This window comes from Gorilla gorilla, chromosome 2, assembly GCF_029281585.2.
Source record: "Gorilla gorilla gorilla isolate KB3781 chromosome 2, NHGRI_mGorGor1-v2.1_pri, whole genome shotgun sequence".
NCBI classification, from domain to species: Eukaryota; Metazoa; Chordata; class Mammalia; order Primates; family Hominidae; genus Gorilla; species Gorilla gorilla.
The window spans coordinates 198,295,566-198,319,029 of record NC_086017.1 but is presented as its reverse complement, the minus strand read 5'-3'; the positions used below and the strand labels follow the sequence as shown (position 1 = coordinate 198,319,029).

At 45.5% G+C, this 23,464-nt stretch overlaps 1 protein-coding gene across 1 annotated transcript in view; it reads left to right on the top strand.

The window, feature by feature from the left end:
• The window catches only part of MASP1 (MBL associated serine protease 1), a 74,845-nt gene extending 60,603 nt beyond the window's left edge, over positions 1-14,242 (top strand). Inside the window, exons 11-16 of the mRNA XM_055382107.2 lie at positions 1,892-2,029; positions 5,282-5,395; positions 6,289-6,474; positions 8,292-8,359; positions 10,352-10,451; positions 11,222-14,242. Coding sequence (XP_055238082.2) covers positions 1,892-2,029; positions 5,282-5,395; positions 6,289-6,474; positions 8,292-8,359; positions 10,352-10,451; positions 11,222-11,412 — 797 coding nt within the window. The 3' untranslated portion in view covers positions 11,413-14,242. The remainder of the gene's footprint in view (positions 1-1,891; positions 2,030-5,281; positions 5,396-6,288; positions 6,475-8,291; positions 8,360-10,351; positions 10,452-11,221) is intronic.
• Positions 14,243-23,464: the final 9,222 nt, after the last annotated feature.

Sequence of the window (23,464 nt, the reverse complement as noted above, 5' to 3'; positions counted from 1 at the left end):
CTTCAAAATGAAAGTCCGTCTTACCAGACTTTGGTTCCTGCTTTGCTCTTTCAAGCCAAAGCCTTATCCAGCCTTTGCTTAAAACCGTGGATGCTCCAGCTTCAATGGCTTGGGAGCCACAGTGCACAGCAAATTCCTAGGGATGAAAAATGTATCTGATAAGATTCAAAAAATAGTATCCTACTCTGTATGTAGATATCATGGTTGAAGTTCCATTTATGGTCTCAGAGACATTTTATTTCCATCTACTATTTGTAGACCTGTTAAATATTCAAATGCCTGCCTATTTCCAAGTTTGTGCAGTACGTGGCACTTTCTTCTTCTGAATCCGGCTCCAAAGGGGGAGGAAGAATGTGGGAAAGGAGTGTCAACTCGTCTTTTCAGAAGCTTTACTATAGAAGGGAGGAGAAGGAGAGACTGTGGAATGAATGGCAAACGGGGAAATGGAAGCTGATTTTTAGGATGAAAAGTCTTGACTGTGTTTTGGAGGCATAGAATAAGGAGAGATGAAAAATACAGGAGAGGGGTGACAGTCTCCAAGGCCAGGTCTCCAAGAGTTCAAAAGTTAAGAGATCCAGAGTGAAAAATTAGTTCTGAAGACAATAAAGTTTATAGGAAGAAGAGATGGTGAGGAGGATGGTTCCGATTCAGTGGGGTTCCCACTCAGGGAGTTCCCACTCATTGGGCTCTGAGCATCTGTTGGGAATGGAGGCAGGGCATTAGCTTGGGGAAGCTGGCTGTGGGCATATGGAATGATGCTGGGAGATGCTGAGGCTGCATCAAGGTTGTGGATGCAGAGCATTTATCTGTGATTTTCTCCAGCCTGGTGACAGCTACAAAGGTAGCAGGTGACTGCCTGGATCCAGGGGCTTGGGTTATGAGTGTTCTGGGAAGCCACATAGTTAAAAGTTTATGGGGCTGGCCAGAGTAAGAAAAGCCCAGAGTTGGGAGTCAGGAGACCTAGAACTATAGTCTTGCTACTAACTCATGGAATACCTTTTGGAAGTCAATTTCCTTCTCCAGGCCTTGGTTTCTTTAGCTGAATGATGAAAGGGATAGACCAGATGGTCTCCAAGGGCTATTCAGTTGTAAAGTGTTTATGTGGGAGCGTGTCTGTCAATCCAAGCCAGTGGAAAATGGGATGGAGCAGGCAGACACTGTGGTGGAGGGGATCTTCAACTCCACGAGGCCCTGAGGAAGGGCTTCTCTGAGGAGACAAGATTCATGTGGCTGGAGCATAATGATTCTTTATTAGCTGTGACTCTTTCATTTGTAAGTGACATAAACCCAACATAAGCAGCTTAAGGGGAAAAGAGGTAATTTATAGGCACACATAACTGAAAAGGCTGTACCATAAGACTTCACGTATAATTAGATCAAAGGGCTCAACTATTAGGGTGCAACCTCTCTCTCTCTTTGTCTCTCAACTTTCAGCTCCACTTTTCTTCATCATTCTCAGCAGACTCTTAATGAAGTGATTGTTGGCAGATCTGGGCTTATGGCTAATAGCTTGGCAATTCCAGTAGGGAATGACTTTCTCTTCTGTAATATGTTTAGCAAAATTCTCAAGTAAGGCTTTCGTTGGTCCAGCCAAGGTCACATTCCCATCTCTGAGCAATTGCTGTGACCAGAAAGTGCATGGCTTTGATCAGTCACATTCCTATCCCTGAAACCAGAGGTGAGGTCAATCCAACTCTAGCTGCATAGACTAAGAATAAGGAAAGTGCAGCCTCCAAAGAAAGACTGGGATGCTATTATCAGGAAGGTCAATTAATGGTGGAGGAGCAAAAATAATAGATGTTCCTAACAGGGTGAGGAGCTGGGAGCTCTGGCAGTGGGCAAGATGGAGCCCAGAGTCTGATCTGTCTCTCTCTCCCTCCCTTGGATGCAGTGTGTGGGCTCCCCAAGTTCTCCCGGAAGCTGATGGCCAGGATCTTCAATGGACACCCAGCCCAGAAAGGCACCACTCCCTGGATTGCCATGCTGTCACACCTGAATGGGCAGCCCTTCTGCGGAGGCTCCCTTCTAGGTAAGGAGAAGGTGGAAGGGGTGGAAGCTAAGGAACTGAACCCCCTCCTTGGAGACTGACCAAGGTTTCTTCATTGAGAATCATTGTGCACACTAGCACCAGGGTGCAGAAGCACAGTGTGGTAGAAAGAGTTCTCGACTAGACTGGATCCTGGTCTGTCTCTGGCACCGGGAAGGACAAAGTCAGGGAGTCTCTCAAACATGAATTTAACAGTACATGGAGGTCAAAGACAGGGCATGCCAGGGCTGTGAGTTCAGGGAGAGCCAGGAAACTCACCCTTGGGGATCAGGGAAGGTCGATTTACAAAGACCTTGAATGCTATGCTTAGGAATTTCTATCTTGTCTTGAACACTGCTTTAGGTTGATAAGTATGTTCTGGAAAGTTCTCTCCAGAGGCAGCAATGATAAAAAGGAGGGTGAAACTGGAGGCCAGGAGATCAGTGAGGCATCCATTGCAGTGGTGGGGAGAGAAGGCATAGCCTCAGAGTAAGAACAGGGTATGATGGATGGAAATAAGGAGGCAGATTCGATAACACTGGGAAATAGGACTGTCACCTTTGTAATGGAATGTGGGTGGGAGTGGGAGCAAGAATGAGAACAGCCGATGGCTCTCCCTGACACAGTTTGGTCCAGGCAATCTAACATCTATTCCAGTTCTGATGTCAAAAGAAAACTGAATAGCAATCTAGGCTATCTAGGCCACTTCTGCATCGGATCCCACCCCTGAGGAAGAAGGCCCGGCTTGGCCCATCTCTGCATGAGCAACTCCCAGGCTGATGGGCATGCCTCTCACTCTACCTCACCCTCCTCCAGATCCAACCAGGGGTGGACAGCTCTGGGGCAGGGATCCCTTTGGCAAGGCATCAGGTCTGGGCTAGAGCTGCAGCCAAAGCACCAGGGCTACATAAATCCCTACTCTGCAAGGAATTTATCCTTACATTCTCTCAGACCCAAAGATGAATGGTCTCACTCAAAGAAGTCCCCCAGAGAGGTAAAGAGAGTGAGGGAAGGTATTATAGGGCCAGACAGGGCTGAGGGCAGTTCAGTGGGAGCAGAGCCGGGGAGAGGACCAAGGGAGAGAAGGGAAGGGAGACAGAGGACCAGAATTGGAAAGACAACAATGGAGAGGACAGAGAGAGACAGAGAGCACTGAGAGATACCTGGAAAATAAGATAGAGGATTGAAGAGAGTAAAGAGAAAAATGAAAGGGAACAATACAACAAGAGGAAGAGGTACTGGCAGGGCACAAGATACCCAGGAGAGAAGAAGCCAGGGAAGGAGGGACCTGAAGGGAAGTTGGAGAGAAGCAGGGTGGTGTGGAGGAAGAGCTGCCAGTGAGGGCAGAGGGAGGGAAGACTCTGCTTCATCAGACAGCTCCGATTTTGTTAGAGGGCAAGTAAGAGAGATGGATTGTGTGCACCTAATTTTAAGAATGAATTCATTTGAATTCGTTTTCTTAAACCTTGATTTTTTTTTTTTTTTTTTTTGAGACGGAGTCTCACTCTGTCACCAGGATGGAGTACGGTGGTGCAATCTCAGCTCACTGCAACCTCCGCTTCCCGGGTTCAAGCCATTCTCCTGCCTCAGCCTCCCGAGTAGCTAGGACAAACCTTGAATTTTTGAGTCCACTAATGTCCACCATGTATTGTGATTCATTGTGTGTTTATTCCCTATGACTTGTGTTTGAAAAATGTTTGACGTTCACTTCTCTACCCTCAGGCAAGCTGGAATGCCCTCATACTTCGCACTCCCTGCAGCAACCCTGATCTATCATTTCTGTCTCCCTCCTGTCATTCAGTCTTAAAGAGCAAGGGAAGGATAGGAGAGGGCAGAAGAAACAGGAAAGCAGCCAAGGGACAGAGGAAGGGGAAAGCACCTCAATAATGCCCACACTGACACCTGGGTAGAGGGATCTGCAGAGCTGGGAGGCCAAGCTATGTCTCTGAACTGGCCAGTGCACACCCCTGGGTTCATCTAAACAGCCCAGAGCCCCACACCAAGGCAGGCTGTCCTAACCTGGGTACCTCAGCCCACCTGATCCACCTGGAAAATCTGGTCCTGGACATGGGCAGGGATCAAAAAATGTCCCAGGGCAGAGAAGAGTGGCCTAAGTAGAGCCCTGGCCAGGACCCAGGAGCACATAGCTGCTTCTCAGAGGGCCAAGTGGAGCCTGGAACCTGCTTTGGGACTAAGCACTTCTGCCCTTGACCCTGAACTTTGACCTGATACTCAGCCTCCCCCACCCCTGTGTTCTAGAGCTTTTCTTTCTGCTTGGCTCATCTTGGATATGTCTCTGGGCTCAGCTACTTATGGGCTTGTCATCTGCTCCACATAAGAGGTGAATGGAAGCCTGACCCTGCATTAAACGAAGGGCAGATGCCTGTCCATCCAGAGAAATATGCCAGCTGAGACACAGGAAATGCATTAAGCTGACTATCAAGAGCCCTGGGGTCTGGCCCTGGCCCTGACCCTGAAACCAACCTGCTGGGTGACCCTGGACATCTCTGCTTTCTCCACGCCTCAGGATTCCTGTCTATATAATGAAAGGTCTAGATCAGAGCAGTGATTCTCCACCCTGGCAGCAGTAGAATTAACTAAGGAAATGTTTAAAACATTATCTGTGCTTGGGCTCCACCCCCATGACATAAATGGTCTAGATATAGGTCCAGACACTGATTTACTCTTTTTTCATTCTCCAGGTAATTCTGACGTGCAGCCAGTGTAGGTAGCTTCTGATTCATCAATTTTAAATTTTAATATGCATACAAATTACAGGAGAGTCTTGTTAAAATGAAAATTCTGATTCAGTGGATCGGAGGTGGGGCCGGCCTAAGAGTCTTCATTTCTAAGAAGCCTCCAAGTGATGCTAATGTTGCTGGTCCAGGGACCACACTTTGAGAAGCAAGGCCTGAGAAGGCAGCCAGTTGACCACAGGCTTTCTGTGCACCCACCTTGGGCTCTCTGGCTCTCACCAATGCCATGGGCTCAAAGGATCCCTGAAATCCTGTTTACAATGTTCAGTCCTGGCCTTGGTTGGAATAGGCAGGTAAAAATCACAGATTTAAATCCTCATCTTCAGATTAGGATCATATGAGCATTTGAGTTGGGGGCCATAAAATACAATGGAGAGAAGTATGGCCATTTTCAAGGTCTTGAGGGGTCCTCTGGAGTAGCCTGAAGATCCTCAGCTCAAGACAGAGGGAGGCAAGACCCAGTAGTGCAGGACGATGAGACGTGTGTTCTGTTCCCCAGGCTCCAGCTGGATCGTGACTGCCGCACACTGCCTCCACCAGTCGCTCGATCTGGAAGATCCGACCCTACATGACTCAGACTTGCTCAGCCCTTCTGACTTCAAAATCATCCTGGGTGAGTGAGGGGCAAGCTGACTCCCGAAGCCAGCTGTGGTTCTGGGAATGACCTACTGGCCCTTCCCAAGGCGTGGCTGCTCACTCACTCGCTCACTCATTTGTCAGGGCAGGACACCTGGGATGGAGGTCCAGGAACCTGAGTCCAAGTGCAAGATATGATTCTCCAGACACGTGACCATGAGAAGGCATTGAAGTCTATGCTTCAGTTTCACAACGATAAAATGAGGAGGCCTCTAGATAATTTCCAAAGACCTGTTAGATTTCCATGAACCTGTGGTTTCAAATGGATCATACATATACGATCCAGATTTCCCCTCTTGTTTATAAAATCAGATGACCAGCTGATTCAATTCAGGTCCACACATATTTACCTACTGACATTATGCCAGGATCTAAGGACACAGTATGATTAAGACCTAGTTTCTGCCCACAGGGAGCTTACAGTCTAATAAAGGAATAAGATGTGAGCACAGAGACCTCTAATGGAAAGTAGCAAGCAGTAAGTTTTGTAGAAGAAGAACAGATAAAATGCCATGGGAGTTCAGAGGGGAAAGACTTCTAACCCAAGAGTCTGACAGGCTACATGGAGGAGGTCATGTGTGACACAGGCACTGAAGGTGATGATATGGCTTGAACATGTGGCAGCAGGCATCAGAACAAGCATTACAAGGCAACAGCATCAGTTCCTGAAGAAAGGCAGAGGTGGGCACCCATAAGATTATGTAGAGAATGACCAATAGGGTGGGATGTCTGGGAAAGGTGGATGAAGGCAGTGAAAGGGCTAAGGCTGGAAGCAAGGGCTGGATGGGGCTGGGGTGGGGGCTGACAGGGAACAAGGTGTGACCTTATCCTCCATTGCCCCCATGCCTCACATGTCTTCTTCTTGCCCAGGCAAGCATTGGAGGCTCCGGTCAGATGAAAATGAACAGCATCTCGGTGTCAAACACATCACTCTCCACCCCCAGTATGATCCCAACACATTCAAGAATGACGTGGCTCTGGTGGAGCTGTTGGAGAGCCCAGTGCTGAATGCCTTCGTGATGCCCATCTGTCTGCCTGAGGGACCCCAGCAGGAAGGTACTTTCCCCTACCTCCACCTCTGCAGGGCAGCTGGTGCCTCCACAAGGAGTCCGTCTTCACGTTGGTGAAGCTCTGGTGCCAATTAAGTCAGCTGACAGTGTCTGCATGACTCACCAACTGCTTCCCCTCAAACAACCAAGTCACAACTGGGTCCAAGGCAGCAAAAGTTGTGGGAAGCACATAGTAAACAGTCAGACCTAAGGGTCCAGATAGAAAAACAAAAACTAGACTAGTTATCGTAACAGAGAGAATTTAATATAGGACACTGAAGGATTGGAGAAGTAAGAGGGAAGAACTGAGATCATAGAGATGGTACCTGCAGGAAGAAACCACCAACCCTAGGGCTGGGGAAACAAAGGTAAGAACCTGGAGTTAGAAATTAGAAGCTTGGAAAAGGGGCCCTATGGGGCCAGAACCTGAACTTCTGCAGAAGAGTCTAACGTGCTAAGGAAAACAGCTGGAAACAATGGCCACTACTGGGGTGAAAAACCACTGCCAGGGCTGATGCCAACAGCCAAAGCAAGTCTTCCTGCCTTTCTGAAAGTGCCCCCTGTTTTCAGGAAACCAGCTAGCAAAGTAGAACTGCCCACTTCAGAGTCTCATCCCTAGTACCACAAAGCAGAATGTAGAAGGGTAAGTCTCAAGCTGGGGGACAATGGCTTAATACTCAGCACAGACTCAAACCCCACTGCGACCATTTCCCAGCTGGGTGATCTTCAGGAAGTTATTTAACCTCATTAAGCCTCAATCCCCTTGCCTCTAAACTGGAGATGCTATCCCATGTGGTGGCTGTGACATTTCCATGTTTGAGATAATACTTAAACATAGGTGACCCATGTCAGCTGGCTTCCTTTTCATTCTAATTTCAGTGATGCCACATCAAGTTCACTTCCTTTAGCTCAAAAGAAAAATGGCTGAGATGTAATCTGAGGAGTATTTAGGGGAACTGAGCCAACAGGAAAGGCCCAGGTGTAGCTGGCTTTGACTCATTGGGTGCCATGTGCCCACCATGTGCCAGGTGCTTTATGTTCATTAACTTATGTACGAACCATGCAAGCCTTGCAAGGTGGCACTGTAGCCTCATTTACAAACGAGAAAACTAAGGGTCAGCAGGGTGATGTGACTCACCCAAGATGCAGCTTGTATGAAGCAGATCTGGGGATATAGTACAGGTTTTCTGACTTTAAACCCAACACTGTTTTCAGTATCCAGGCTCTTTTTCAAATGAGAAAATAATTGCTCTGTCAGTGCTCAACCCACTTCCACATTGCCCCACAGATTTACCAACTTCATAGACTTCTGGAATGTCAACTCTGAAAGGGGTTTTAGAGAATACCAAGTCCAGCCTCCTCATTTTATGGATAGGAAAACAGAGGCTTAGAAGGGGAGCAGAGAGGAGGGCTGGCTAAAGGCACCATAGCACATAGTGGACTAAGCTGGGCTTGTTATTTATTCGCTGTTCTTGATTGAGCACCTACTATGTGCCAGCATTGTGATAGGCATTGTGATATAGCAGTGACCAAGAATGAGATTCTGCTCTCATGGACCCTAGGTTTCAGACTAGTTGAGGGTGGGACAGAATAGAAAACTAAACAAGTAAGCCAGTAACACATCACAGAAACCAGTGCCCCTAGCTCTGCTGCAGGTAATCTGTAGCCCAGCTGCCTTTCACGTCTTCCTCCCCACCACGCCACCTTTCTCTGAGAACAATCCAGTCTTTCCTCCACAGAAGAGGATGATGGAGCTGCAAGCTGCACCCCTCCAAACACCCCACAGATAGCTTCTCTGTTCTCACAGTATCTTCTCTCCTCCAGGAGCCATGGTCATCGTCAGCGGCTGGGGGAAGCAGTTCTTGCAAAGGTTCCCAGAGACCCTGATGGAGGTGAAGTTCACTTTATAACCTACAGACAGTGACACCTCAGCTCTGCACTGGGCCTTCCTGCTCCGTATTGTTCCCTTAGGGATTTTGAGGCTTGGGTGGGAGTTGGTGAGAGGGAAACTAGGAGCCCAGACCCACCTCCAAAGTTCAACGGGACTTTGAACCCCAGAAAGCTTGATTTGTTTGTTCTACATGTCATGGACTCTAGCCTCTAAACACTGTTAAGTTTTTCTGGTAGCTTATTAAAGGCTTAGCTTATGAAAATTCTCCCAGAAAACAGCAAGTTTAGACACCCCCATGGTGACAATCCAGCTGCGCACCATGAGAATTGTACACCAAATTGGCCAGAATGAGCCAGGCTCTTGAGAACCACAGTCCTTGCAGTAATGAACTTGGCAGTTGCACTTAGAAGTTCATATTCCTATCAGTTCCAGGAAAAAAAAAAAAACACTGAACTAAAAGTAAGGAGCCATAGTTTCAAGTCTTGGCTCCCACTAACTTGCCGGGTCATCTGAAGCAAGTTACTTTGCCTCTCTAGACCATAAGATACTATTTCCAACTGCAAAGTTATGGGGCAACACGAGCTGCCATCAAAGAGCTGCTTGGCTCTGATATCACCGGGGCCTATGACTGACACAGCTAGTTTCTAAATTCTTCCACATATATTATTTTGACATATTTTAAAATTTGGGATTTGCAACAACCGTTCATCCCTTCATTCACTAACTCCCGGGGGTCTATTTGGTGTTTCCTTGGTACCAGACACTGTACTAGCTACTAGCTGTGCTGGGGTAAAAGGATACATCTGGTCCCTGGCCCTCTTGGGCTCATGGTCAAGTGGGATGGACAGAAAGTAGTTATGGATGTGATAAAGGTGGAGAGAGAGAGAAATGCAGGATGCTCCAAAACATATGAAAGAGAATCTGATCTTGTCTCAGGGGTTCAGGAGGCATTCCCAAAGGAAGTGATGCTGAAATGATACCTGAACGATGAATCAGGTTCTCAACAGTTGCTGAGGACCTGTCCTCAGGACCACCCTGCCCTGGCTTCCTCTCCCCTTATCCAGGGAAGGCCATGGCCCAAGAGGGATCTGAATGGCCTCTGGTTTCCTCCCAGCAAGGGCAACAGCAACTGTCCATTTAGAGAATATGGCCCATTCAGTTCTTGATTTGACTGAAAGAGAATCATATGTTTCCTCTTTTTATTCCAGACATCTACTCCAACAGTTACCCCCACGCTGGATCAAGGGCAATAATAGTCACAATGCCTTATTTTTATGTATCAATTTTGCTGCATTGCAAAAAAATATATATTTTCTGGGTATCTACTAAGCTCCAAGCAATGTAAGATAGAAATGCATAAAATACAGATCCAGCATCGAGACTGACGCTCATACTGTAGTGAGGGAGGACAACATAAGAAAGTGTTTGCTGCAAAGGCTGCAGTGATAACTCCACAGTAACTAATATTTATACAGTGTGTGTAGTTTACAAAGCACTTGTTCCTGCCTCTCTTCTTTGTACAGTGATTAGTATATCAAATACTGCAACTTCCATTTTTCAGATGAGGAAACAGAGTCTCAGAGTCTGAAAAACAATGAGTAAGCCACATGTTCTAGGTCCTACAGTAGGGGTGAGAGAAAAGAAAACCAACCTTCATTTCTGTATACATTGTCCTATTGACTAACACATCTCCTAAGCAAGTATTATTACCTCTGTCTTACTGATGAGAGATCTGAGGCCCAGAGAGGGCATGTGACTTGCCCAAGTTCACACAGCCAAGGTCTTCACAGCCAAGACTGCCCTAGAGCACGGGCCTCCTGATTCTCCATTCAACTGTTCCTTCACCTGTAGCATGGGGCAGTCTCTTAGATCAAGTCTAAGGTAGACACAGGTCCATCCAGGTATGGAGTGGAGAGGAGCCGTCATCAGGGGTGTCAGAATAGCAGAGGCTTCTCAGCCAGGGATGAGGACCAATAACAGCTTTGTGTTCTAGATTGAAATCCCGATTGTTGACCACAGCACCTGCCAGAAGGCTTATGCCCCGCTGAAGAAGAAAGTGACCAGGGACATGATCTGTGCTGGGGAGAAGGAAGGTGGGTTAAGAGGCTGGCGTACAACAGGGGCGCTGCCAGCCAGGGAGTGGTGCAGAGCCAGCAAGGGAGCACAGAGGCCTCCCAACCTGGTGGGCTGGCAGTGTGGGGGCGCGGGGGACTGGAGGAAGGCCGTGGGAGGAGGGATTCCACAGGAGAAGATGCATCGGAGAAAAGATATTTACAGGATGATCATCATTCCCTTCCCAAGTTCAGTGTTTCCCTTAAGAAAGAGGCCTTGGCCGGGCGCGGTGGTCCATGCCTGTAATCCCAGCACTTTGGGAGGCCGAGGCGGGTGGATCACCGAGGTCGGGAGTTCGAGACCAGTCTTGCTAACATGGCGAAACCCCATCTTTACTAAAAATACAAAAATTAGCCGGGCGTGGTGGCAGGTGCCTGTAGTCCCAGCTACTCGGGAGGCTGAGGCGGGAGAATCACTTGAACCCAGGAGGTAGAGGTTGCTGTGAGCCGAGATCGTGCCACTGCACTCTAGCCTGGGTGTGACAGAGCGAGACTCCATCTCAAAAAAAAAAAGAAAGAAAGAAAAAAGAAAAAGAAAAGAAAAGAAAGAAAGAGGTCTGAATCAGGGCTTTCTAGAATCATTTGAGCTCTGATGCGGCCTGACCTAGAACTGCCCAGAGCTGAGGTTTGGGTCCAACGGTCTGCTATGCCCTCTAGTGCCCAATTCTCTGAACTACAACCCATACATGGGAGAAGGAGACTTGGGCTGGGAAGGGGCATTTTATCTTCATCTGTGTCTCTTTTTCACCTAGGGGGAAAGGACGCCTGTGCGGGTGACTCTGGAGGCCCCATGGTGACCCTGAATAGAGAAAGAGGCCAGTGGTACCTGGTGGGCACTGTGTCCTGGGGTGAGGACTGTGGGAAGAAGGACCGCTACGGAGTATACTCTTACATCCACCACAACAAGGACTGGATCCAGAGGGTCACCGGAGTGAGGAACTGAATTTGGCTCCTCAGCCCCAGCACCACCAGCTGTGGGCAGTCAGTAGCAGAGGACGATCCTCCAATGAAAGCAGCCATTTATCCTTTCCTTCCTCCCATCCCCCCTCCTTCAGCCTATCCATTACTGGGCAATAGAGCAGGTATCTTCACCCCCTTTTCACTCTCTTTAAAGAGATGGAGCAGGGGAGTGGTCAGAACACAGGCCGAATCCAGGCTCTATCACTTACTAGTTTTCAGTGCTGGGCAGGTGACTTCATCTCTTCGAACCTCAGTTTCTTCATAAGATGGAAACGCTATACCTTACCTACCTCGTAAAAGTCTGATGAGGAAAAGATTAACTAATAGATGCATAGCACTTAACACAGTGCATAGCATACACTGTTTTCAATAAATGCACCTTAGCAGAAGGTCGGTGTGTCTACCAGGCAGAAGCTCTCTTACAAACCCCTGCCTGGGTCTTAGCATTGATCAGTGACACACCTCTACCCCTCAACCTTGACCATCTCCATCTGCCCTTAAATGCTGTATGCTTTTTTGCCACCGTGCAACTTTCCCAACATCAATCTTCACCCTCATCCCTAAAAAAGTAAAACAGACAAGGTTCTGAGTCCTGTGGTATGTCCCCTAGCAATGTAGCTAGGAACATGCACCAGATGCCAGATTGCGGGAGGGCCTGAGAGAAGCAGGGACAGGAGGGAGCCTGGGGATTGTGGTTTGGGAAGGCAGACACCTGGTTCTAGAACTAGCTCTGCCCTTAGCCCCCTGTATGACCCTATGCAAGTCCTTCTCCCTCATCTCAAAGGGTCCTCCAAGCTCTGACGATCTAAGATACAATGAAGCCATTTTCCCCCTGATAAGATGAGGTAAAGCCAATGTAACCAAAAGGCAAAAATTACAATCGGTTCAAAGGAACTTTGATGCAGACAAAATGCTGCTGCTGATCCTGAAATACCCACCCCTTTCCACTACGGGTGGGTTCCCAAGGACATGGGACAGGCAAAGTGTGAGCCAAAGGATCCTTCCTTATTCCTAAGCAGAGCATCTGCTCTGGGCTCTGGCCTCCTTCCCTTCTTGGGAAACCGGGCTGCACGAGGTGGGCCCTGGTAGTTTGTACCCCAGGCCCCTACACTCTTCCTTCCTATGTCCACAGCTGACCCCAAGCAGCCGTTCCCCAACTCCTCACCCCTGAGCCTCACCCTGAACTCCCTCATCTTGCAAGGCCATAAGTGTTTTCCAAGCAAAATGCCTCTCCCATCCTCTCTCAGGAAGCTTCTAGAGACCTTATGCCCTCCAGAGCTCTAAGATATAAGCCCTCCAAGGGATCAGAAGCTCCAAGCTCCTGTCTTCTGTTTTATAGAAATTGATCTTCCCTGGGGGACTTTAACTCTTGACCTGTATGCAGCTGTTGGAGTAATTCCAGGTCTCTTGAAAAAAAAGAGGAAGATAATGGAGAATGAGAACATATATATATATATATATATATATATATATATATATATATATATATATATATATATATATATATATAAAGCCCCAGGCTGAATACTCAGGGACAGCAATTCACAGCCTGCCTCTGGTTCTATAAACAAGTCATTCTACCTCTTTGTGCCCTGCTGTTTATTCTGTAAGGGGAAGGTGGCAATGGGACCCAGCTCCATCAGACACTTGTCAAGCTAGCAGAAACTCCATTTTCAATGCCAAAGAAGAACTGTAATGCTGTTTTGGAATCATCCCAAGGCATCCCAAGACACCATACCTTCCCATTTCAAGCACTGCCTGGGCACACCCCAACATCCCAGGCTGTGGTGGCTGCTGTGGGAACTACCTAGATGAAGACAGTATCATTTATACCTTCTAGGAGCTCCTATTGGGAGACATGAAACATATGTAAGTGACTACCATGTAATAGAACAAACCCTGCCAAGTGCTGCTTTGGGAAGTCATGGAGGTAAAAGAAAGACCATTCTGGTATGAAGGTTTTGGAGGAGGAGATATCAATCAAGAAGGCTTCCCAGAAGAGGTGACTGGACCAGAGCCTTGTCCACAGGTAAGACGGAGGAGGCCTTCCAGATGGAGGAGAACAATAGTAAATGTCCACTCAAGATGTCCTTTATTATACCAGCTCCTCCCACAAAAACACATGTCCAGTAGACTCTTTTTCTGGGATCAGAACCAACACCAAAAAGAGCTGTTCTCCTTAAAGTTAGAATTCTAAACAGGACTTGAAATGGCCTCAAGGTTTGTGCACAAATATTGACTTCTGGCTGGACCCAGCTTATTCTGTTTATTTCTCCAATTGCAATTTCATCCTTATCCTGAGAAAATGTCTAAATAGGCCATGGAACCCAGGCTTCCCCGTGATCTACAAGCACTTATTAGCTGTGCCAGCTCCTGCACTGCTGCTAAGGTCCAAGAAACCCAGATCTCTCAGAGCCATAGAAACAGAGGGCTGGAGTATCTGTGAGGACAACAACCTTGTCTAACTTCACGACCTCATTCTTGAGCATTTCTACTGATGAGAAACTCACTACCCCCAATTGCAGCTCATTCAACTTTAAAATTGCTGCTTTTTGAATCACTGATTGTGAATATTAATTTAAAAAAATAAGGAAGAAAATGTTTTAAATGTGCTGCCTCTTTAAAAGGTCTCCTCTTTGTGCAACCAAAACCCACCTCTCTAGAATACAGTTTGTATAACCGAAGCTATAATTTCATACCATGAGTGCTGCTGTTAGCAATAATAATCATGCCCGGATTTTATTAACAACAGAAGCTGTTGCTCGTATGAAAAAACAAACATTAGTTCCAATAAACATCTGCATTGAGTCAAAGCTCCCTGTTTGTTTGTATGTTTTTTATGCACTGATGATTATAGTGAGTTGCTTTCATTTACCAACATTTTGCTGTATTCGTGTAGGATCACTGTACCATGAAGGGAGAGAGACTATGATGGGAAGATTGTTGTAGATACAAAAGCATGTCTTAGGTATTTGGGTCAGTTCTGTTTAAATACCTGTCCTATTATTCCTGTAAATTATCAAAATATCCCAGAATGTCAATGTTTCTGCATCCACATTACAATTATTAAATGCCACTCATTTATTAAATTTACTATTACCAGTGGCATTTAATAAATTTGAATCATATGTTCAGTGTTTGGTTTAGAAAATATGGCGCCATATCTATGAGTGGCCTGTTCTGGATTGGAGTACATGCTTTCTTTCTGCCTTGAGTTAATCTTACTCAGTGCAGAACAAGAATCAAAGAAACACCACCACCAAGAAGCTCTTCAAGCTAGAGTTGGGCAAGAGTCAGGGAGGGGAATGTAGACCACTCATATGACAGAGGTGGAAACCAATCTTGGTCTAGGATAAGTCTCAAAATCAAAAGACTTGAATTCTAGTGCAGCATAGGTTGACTCCCTTATTTATTTAATTTTCCCATCTCTACACCGCTAGAATAACCTCTCTCCTGAGGCTGTTGAATCTGATGAATTAGCAGATAAGAAAGAACTTAGAAAATTATAAGTTCACTCAAATGTAAAAGGTTATATGGGAAATAATCACCACTAACATTTTTGAGTACTTACTATCTGCTTGCTATACACATTCTCTAATTTAATTTTCACAAGAAAATGTCATGAAAGGACTATACTTATCCCCCTTTTACAGGTGAGCAACCTGAAGTGCAGTGAAGTGTAAAATGTGGGCCAACTTAGGAGCACAAATACCCCAGCAACAATGAGCACTCTTAGTACACAGGTCTTGGTTTCTAAAATATCATCATCCGATAAAAGGAACACAGGCTCTTTGAAGAAATGACTGATTCCGGGATTGGGGCAAGAAACACACAAGCTGAGACTGGAGCATCTTGCAGTCCCAGAAAGTGAGGAAACGCTCAAAGTGCCACACAGTGCTGGGGATATGTCAAAGGGACACAGGAGCCAAATGAAAGAGCTTCCACTGGCCAAAGCTGGAATGTTGAGCAACAAAGCAACATAGCATTGGATAATAACCCAAAGTATAAAATAAATATTCATGAGTACATACTTACGTGAATAAATTATTGAACAAATAAATCAACTGGGAGAATAGACCAATCTCCCATTGAAAAAATGCAAAATCGTGCATCCCTCCAGAGATGCAGCATGAGTCCCCATCCCTTAAGTGTTGGCAGCACATAGTGATTTCTTTCCAAAGAATATAGTATAAAAGGTGGGGCGGGACACAATAATTCTGCTGTGCAGAAGCCTGATAAACACTACCTCAGCCAGGTAATCAAGGTTAATACACAAGTGTTAAGTCACATGGATGCTATGTGACTTTGTGTGCCATGATGAAAATGGCTTTTTACCTCTGTGTTCTTCCCTCCAAATCCCATAACCCCAGGCTAATCATGAGAAACACATCAGGTAAATCCCAACTGAGGGACATTCAACCAAGTACCTGACCAACCCTCATCAAAACTGTTAAGGTCATCAAAAACGAGGACATTGTAAGAAACTATCACAGCCAAGAGGAGCCAAAATGGGAAACATATGTTAAAGTCCCACCCCCCAGTGCCTTCGAATGTAAACTTATTTGGAAATGGGATAATTGCAGCTGTAATTAGTTAAGAAAAGGTCATACTAGAGTAGAGCGGGCCCTTAATTAATCCTATAGGACGGGCATCCTTATAAGAAGAGTAGGCCAGGCACGGTGGCTCATGCCTGTAATCCCAGCACTTTCGGAGGCCAAGGCAGGCAGATCACTTGAGGTCAGGAGTTCAAGACCAGCCTGGCCAACCTGTGAAACCCCATGCATACTAAAAATACAAAAATTAGCCAGGCGTGGTGGTGGGTGCCTGTAATCCCAGCTACCTGGGAGGCTGAGGCAGAAGAATCACTTGAACCCGGGAGGCGGAGGTTGCAGTGAGCTGAGATCATGCCACTGCACTCCAGCCTGAGCAACAGAGTGAGACTCCTTCTCCAAAAAAAGAAAAAAACAGAAAAGTAAAGACACAGAGACACAGACACGTGAGGGAGAATATCATGTCTTGATGAAGGCCGAGATTGAAGTTTTGTAGCTACAAGCCAAGAAACGCTAAGGATTGCCAGCAAACCAGCAGAAGCTAGGAACAGGTGAGGAAGGATTCTCTTCTACAAGCTTCAGAGGGAACACCCTGACTGCAGACTTCTAGCCTCCAAACTGTGTAATAATAAATGTCTGTTATTTTAAGCTACCCAGGTTGGGCAGCCCCAGGACACTAATACAGAACCTAAGGAGATACGACAAATAAATGTAATGTGATATCCTGGATGGGATCCTGGAAAAGACAAAAACATCAGGTGAAAACTAAGGAAATCTGAATAAAATTTGGACTTTATTTAATAATAACGTATCAATCTTGGTTCATTAATTGTGAGAAATGTACTAAACAAATATAAGATGGTAATAATAGAGGAAACTGGTGTAGTATGCATCAGAACTTCCTGTACCATCTTCACAACCTTCCAATACTTCTCAAAACAAAAATGTCATTTAAAAAAATGTGACCCAAGATCTCTCAGCTAGGAGATGGAGAAACCAGGATTTGAAACCAGTTCTGATGGACTCTGGAGCCTAATCCCTTAACTCTAACACCAATGGCTCTCAATCAAGGCTACACACAGGCATTACCTGGGGAGTTTAAAGAAATGCCAATGTCTGTGTCTCAACCACAGAGATCCAAATATGATCAATCTAGAGTAAGGCCTGAGCACTGGGATTTTCTAAAGATCCACAGGTGATTCTAACGGACATGCAATTTGAAAGTCATTATTATAGACTCTCCCGCCAGTGTGCAACCTCTGACTTAGGTCACTCAACCAGCAAGAGACAGAGATGAGATAGATTCCCTGATATTGTAGCCCATGATCCAGAACTATTTTGTGACTCTCAGTAGCAACACCATTGCTAAGACCTTTCTGCACTAGTGTTTTCTGGAAAGAACGGTGCTGTTTTACCTTGCAGTAGTAAACCAAGAGGAGGAGGAGCATCCCAGGCAATGGGGAGTAGCATATGAGAAAGCAGAGATATGAAAGGACACCAGGCATTTGTGGAAAACTGAATGATATAGTCCCTAGAGAGACAGACAGTTTGGGAGAAAGAACATCACACCATTTGGGAAGATCTCTATGTGCAGGATTATAAAAAGCCTTGAATACTCAGCTTGCTTTTGGGAATAGGGAGCCATCTAAGGATTTTAAACCAAAGAGAGATGTGATCAGCTTTCCCTTTCAAATGAGGCATTAAATGCAGTGAACTGAGGGAGACTCAAGATGGCTACAGTACATTAGGCAAGAGACCTAATGGTCCTGAACAAGGCAGGCCAGCTTACAGGGAGGAGAGGAATCTCCTTCTGGGGGCTCTGAGAACCTAGGGCTGGGCTTAGAGAAGTCACTTTTAACAGATTCTCAACCTCTGTTAACACTTCACAGTGAATTAGTAGAGAAGTAGAGAGAAAAGAGGGCAGAAACCAAAACCCAAAAGCAGAAATTGTTTCCCAGGTCCCTGGTCTTTCTGTGACCCACTGGTACCAGCACTTGTCCATAGAAAGGAAGCCATGGGTTCTCTGAACTTGAGGGAAGGAGACAAACAGTGCCTTTGCAACAATTTCCTGTGTTGGCATTTTTTTTTTTTCAAGAGGAAAAGAAAAATGTCATTTGAATGCAGAAACACAAGCTCAATTCCTAGCAATGAGCTTCTGATAATAAGGAAAAAGAACCAGGACCATTTCAACACCTAGGCAGATAACAAAGCCACCAAGGGAGTCTTCTCTGAGGAATGGGGTATTAGGATAAAGCAGTGTGATGACAATGGGAAGGTGTGTGGGGCCTGGACGGTACCCAGGGTGAGTGTCTGAATGAAAACAGATCAGCATGGGCAAAAACATATCTTCCCTGCCAGCATCTTTCAGTCCCAAAGGAGACCTCTACAAAGTCAGAGGTTATGATACCCCAATGGATACCAACAGGCCAGCACCAACCAGAGCAAGCCTGGGGATCCGAAGGTCACAGTGTAGATGTAGACCAGGCCTGTGGTCTCGGAAGATGCTGACCTAGTTTGAAAGTGAGGACTCTCTTCTCCCCTTGGGCTATTTGTCCTGTGACGTTATCCCATCTTGCCCATCGCCTGGGACCATCTGGTTTATTTAATCCATGCCAGTTAAATGCTCATGTGTGGCCCAGGCCTGCCAGTGGGATCCAAGACAACAGAATCCTTCTTTTAACAACTCTGACAACATCTCCCTTTGGTCTGAGTTTGCATGTCTGACGCCCAAATCCATGATAGCAGTCTGGGCCTCCCACCAAGTCTTTTCATTTGAGTGCATTTTAAAGTTATGAAGTACTTCAAGTGCACTGAAAAAAAAAAATAGAGACAAAAATCCACCTCCTGCTCAGATTCAACGCAACAATGTGTCCCATGCAAGGGACATCAGCAAGATTCCAATACGAGAAGTAGCTGGTGCCATGAGAGAGAAGGAGCCTTGGGCCAGTAGACACAGCTCTGAACCTGGCTGCGAAGGCCTGGATTCCAGTCCTCACTCTGCTCCCAAAGCTCTGAAAGCCCCAGGGAATCCTGCTGTCTGTGCCTCAGTCCCCACAGTCTCCCTGTTGGTTTCTCCTTATTTTTCCAACCTCTCTACATGGGGATTCCCTGGGCTCAGCTCTTTGGCCTCTTTTCTTTCCTCTCTACCCTCACTCCCTAAATAATCTCATCTAGGCTTATGACATTTGAAACCACCTAAATGCTGATGGCTCTCCAATTTTATCTCTAGCTTGGGCACCTCCTTTAAACTACAGGCGTGATATTTCAACTGCCACCTTCGCATTTCTCATGTTTAATGTCTAACAGAATGCCCATGTCCAAAACTGAGGTCCTCATATTGCCCCAAAATTTGTTCCTCACGGCCTTCCTCATCTCAGAAAGTAGACACTCCATTCTTCCAGTTGCACAGGCCAAAAATCCTGGGGCGTCTTTGACTCCTGTCTCTCTCATACTGCACATCTGAGTCACCAGCAAATCCTCTCAGCTCCACCTTTAAAGTACATCCAGACTCAACCACAGCTGCTACCACCCTGGAACGGGTCACTACAGCCTCTTGCAAGGAGTACTGCAGGAGCCTCCTGGCTAATATTTCCTCTTTCATTCTTGTATCTCTATGGTCTATTATCAACTGGGTGACAGTAAATTGGGTAACATCACCCTGCCACTCAACTTCTCCAGTGGCTTCCTATCTAATTCAGATTAAAAACCAATGTTCTGACAGTGACCTGATCCCCGTTACCACTCTGGTCCTACTGCACACATTAGCCTCCTCATCTATGAATATTTCAGGATGCTCCTGCCTCAGGGCCTTGGCACCTGCCATTCCTCTTATTTGTTTCCTTCATCTTTTTTTTTCCCCAGTGTCATCCTCTTAGTAAGGCCTTCCCTCACTACCCAATTTAGATTGTAACTTCATTCCCTACCCTTCCTATCTCCCTTGCCTACTTTGTTCTTCTTCTCAGTATGTAACCCTATCTAACATACCACACATCTCAACTTACATTGTGTATTGTCTAGCTCCTCTATCCACAATAACAGCAATTTGGTAGCTCTTCTCTGCCATATCCCCAAGTGCCTAGAAAAATATCTGACACATAATATGCACTCAATAAACATCCATTAAATGAATGAATCTTGAAAATAGGGAATATTTTATGACATTCTGTAAATATCATTATGACCCTATTAAGATGGTGATGTAAGATTATTGAGCTTGTTTTAAAAGAAGTGAAAGGATAAGAAAAAGACTGAAATTTCATCACTATCACCCAAGTTCTTGTATAAAACAACACCTCTCAAGGTAACTGCCTTTAAAAACTTGAATTCCTTTAGAGAAAAGTCAGAGAGTAAGACATATGTTTGTTTCCAGATAAGAAAGGAAAGAAAGATGTTATGAAGGTTTCAGATAAGAGGGTCAAACACCAAATCAACCTAGGCAGACTGAAATCCTGGGGTAACAATCAGATGACCTGTTGGAAAGGTCAGGGTTAGGACACCATTCCAAATTCCCCTCCTTCCCCAAAATAGGGCTAAGTAGCAGTTTGTGATTAAGGTCAAAGCTGGCAGAGACCCTTCGGGCACTTTATCTGATTGCTTTACAAATAAGGAAACTGATATCTAGGGGAGAGGAAAGACTACGTCGCCCAAGGCCAGCAGCCTAGATAATGGTTAAACCAGGTCTGAAACCAAGGTTTTCTGACTCCTAGGCCAATGAGCTCTTCTATACCACAACCACTAATGCAACCACCTCTACAGGACTCTGTAACAGCATAGTCATATAACAGGCGGATTTCATTTCCCTGGTGCATGTGGCAGTACCCAAGCAATGCCAAAAATGACTCCAAAGGAAATTCCTTATCTAGGAGTCCCACAGAGAACCAGAATGGGACTTGGAAAAGAACTAAATTCCTCTGGAGTATTCCAGCCAATGGGAAGGGAGCCCAGAAAATTACTGGTGTTTTCTGTTTAAAGAGATGTTTTTAAACAGCTATCTTTGAAGAATGAAGAGTGACCATCGTGCTTCTGGAAAAATGAAATCATTGCTTTGAAATAAATATGAGGGAAGAAAATAAATAACTCTACAGTTAATAAATAAACCATTTCAAAGCTGCAAAATTAACTCTTGCCTTTTTTTTTTTTTTTTTTTAAGTATTTACCAACCAAGCTTAACTGAAATCATAGAGAAGAAAGAGCCTTTCAGGACTCAAAGAGGAAGCTGCAAATTAAAAGGGAAAGAGGATGAAAGAAGAGCATGAGCATTCAGTGAGCATGTGCCCTATGGCAGGCATTATCATAGACAGGGTATTCTTTATTCCTGGCAATAGCCCTCCAAGGCAGATAGGATTATTTCCATTTTGATGAGGAGGAAAATGAGGCTTGCTTGAGGTTACAGAGCTGGTAAGTAGCAGAACCAGCACTCAAGTGTTTTCCGACCCCAAATTTCATGATCTTCTCTTACCCCATGATATACAATGCTGGTCAAGTTTCCTAATTTCTCTGGGCTTCAGTTTCTCATCTGCAAAATAAGGGCCCTAGCTCAAAGCATCTCTAATTTGTCTTATAGCTCTGATAGTCTATGGACTTACTTTCGGACATATTCCTTCCTTGGCAGTCCTCTCAGTTCTCAGGGCTCCTGAACCCCAGGAGGAATCCTCCCATTGAGCTGGTCCTCTGTCCAGATGGGCATGAGCAAAGCAATAGAGGTAACAATTTTTCCCAACCCTACACCAAGAATTTCAGCCTCTGGAACTATAATTCAGTGCTTGTAGTTCTCTTCCTGGCTTGAACATCAAGACAAGCAAACAAAAGCTCCAGTGGGAGAGGCCCAGGATCCAGGAATTTCCCTGAGGAGTTTATTTATAACACATAAGATACATCTAACAAGTTCATTATGTGGCATGTGGCAATGTGTGCAAAGAAAGAACTATCACAGAGAAATCTTTGCCGAGACAGAAGCAAAGCCCATGAGCAAACCCAGAATTCCCCATCTGCAGCAAGTATAAGAGGCAATAAGAGAGGCAGGTGAGGCCTCCTTAGATTGAAACATCTTCCTAGCAGATCAGGAAGTCTTGGGAAACAGTTCTGGACTAAAACTAGGTGAGACTTGGATGCTTTGCTCTACCATCACCTGACAGTAGGCCCTGGGGTTAGTTACTCCCACACTCTCATCACATTTTGTCATTTTTGAAATGAAGTGATTGAGCCTCTAATGGTTCTTCCAACTCTAACATCCCATGACTCTGTAAATACTTGCTTCCCTAAGTAGACTTTGAGAATCATAAAGTCTTGCAGTTGGAAGGAGACCCTATGAAATGGAAAGCAGAGGGAAATATACGTGTTCTTAGCAGGAGCATCTATTCTATTCTTGAATGGATAAAATGAAGAGGAAAGAGTGTAGGCTGGAAACGGAATGAGTTGGAATTAGCCTGGCAAAGAGAAAAGAGGAACAGATGGAACAGCATGTGTGAGGTATCATTATGGCCCTGTGTGGAGGCCGGGTTGTAGGAAGACAAGAACAGGGAGAACAGTTGAGTGTGTTGCGGTGAAATGGCAGACGAGGCAGATCCAAACCCATGTTCCCCTCATAGAAACATTAAAACAACCAGAAACTCGATGAAATTAACTTTATAGGAGTGTTGGAAAATGGTAAAAGGTCCACAGCAAAGAAGTGAAGTCTCAGTCAAGAAAAAGCCACATTCAAAACATCAGGAAATTCATGGTGTTTTTACTCACCCTTGACCCACCCTTTCCCTGGTGTGGCATAGGGAGATGCAGCAGCCCATGCCCAATATCCCCCCTTAGAACAGAAGGAGCAGATCAGACCTTATTTGCAATGTTTTAACATCTTTGTGGGGCTGCCTGGAGGGCTAATCTCCCTCTTTAACCTAGGGTCGCAGGCATGGGAGTCTGCTTTAAAAAGCTCCACAGACACCTGTGGCGAGACATTACAGGTGGAGCTACACAATAGATCATCTAAGACCCAGAGGAGAAGCTGGAGTGAGACTCTGGGAAATGAAGACATTCAAAAGCAGGCCTGTATGCTGGGAAATTGAAAAAGCCATAGGCCCAGTCAAGAAGCATGCTCATAAAAGAACTGAAAAGACTTTAAGCTTTCACCTCTAGCTGATCCCTAGGTACAGGGCACGCCCAGCTAATTAGTGAAGGGCTTCTCTGGCACAAAGCCAGTCTGCAAAGACTGGAAGAGGTGGCTATACTCCAAATGCCCCATTTTGAACAACAACAAAATTACCTAAAGAATTGAAAGCAAGAATTCAAACAGATGAATCATTGTCCACTAATGTTTGTGGAAGCATTATTCACAATAGGCAAAAGGTGGAAACAATTCAAATGTTTTTCAATGGATGAATGGAGTTTTAGGTATCCTGTTAGAAGCAACAGAAAACAGACTAAGAGAGAAAATTGCTACCAAGGAGTGGGGTGCTGCTTGTAATGAATACCTGAAAATGTGGAATTGGCTTTAGAATC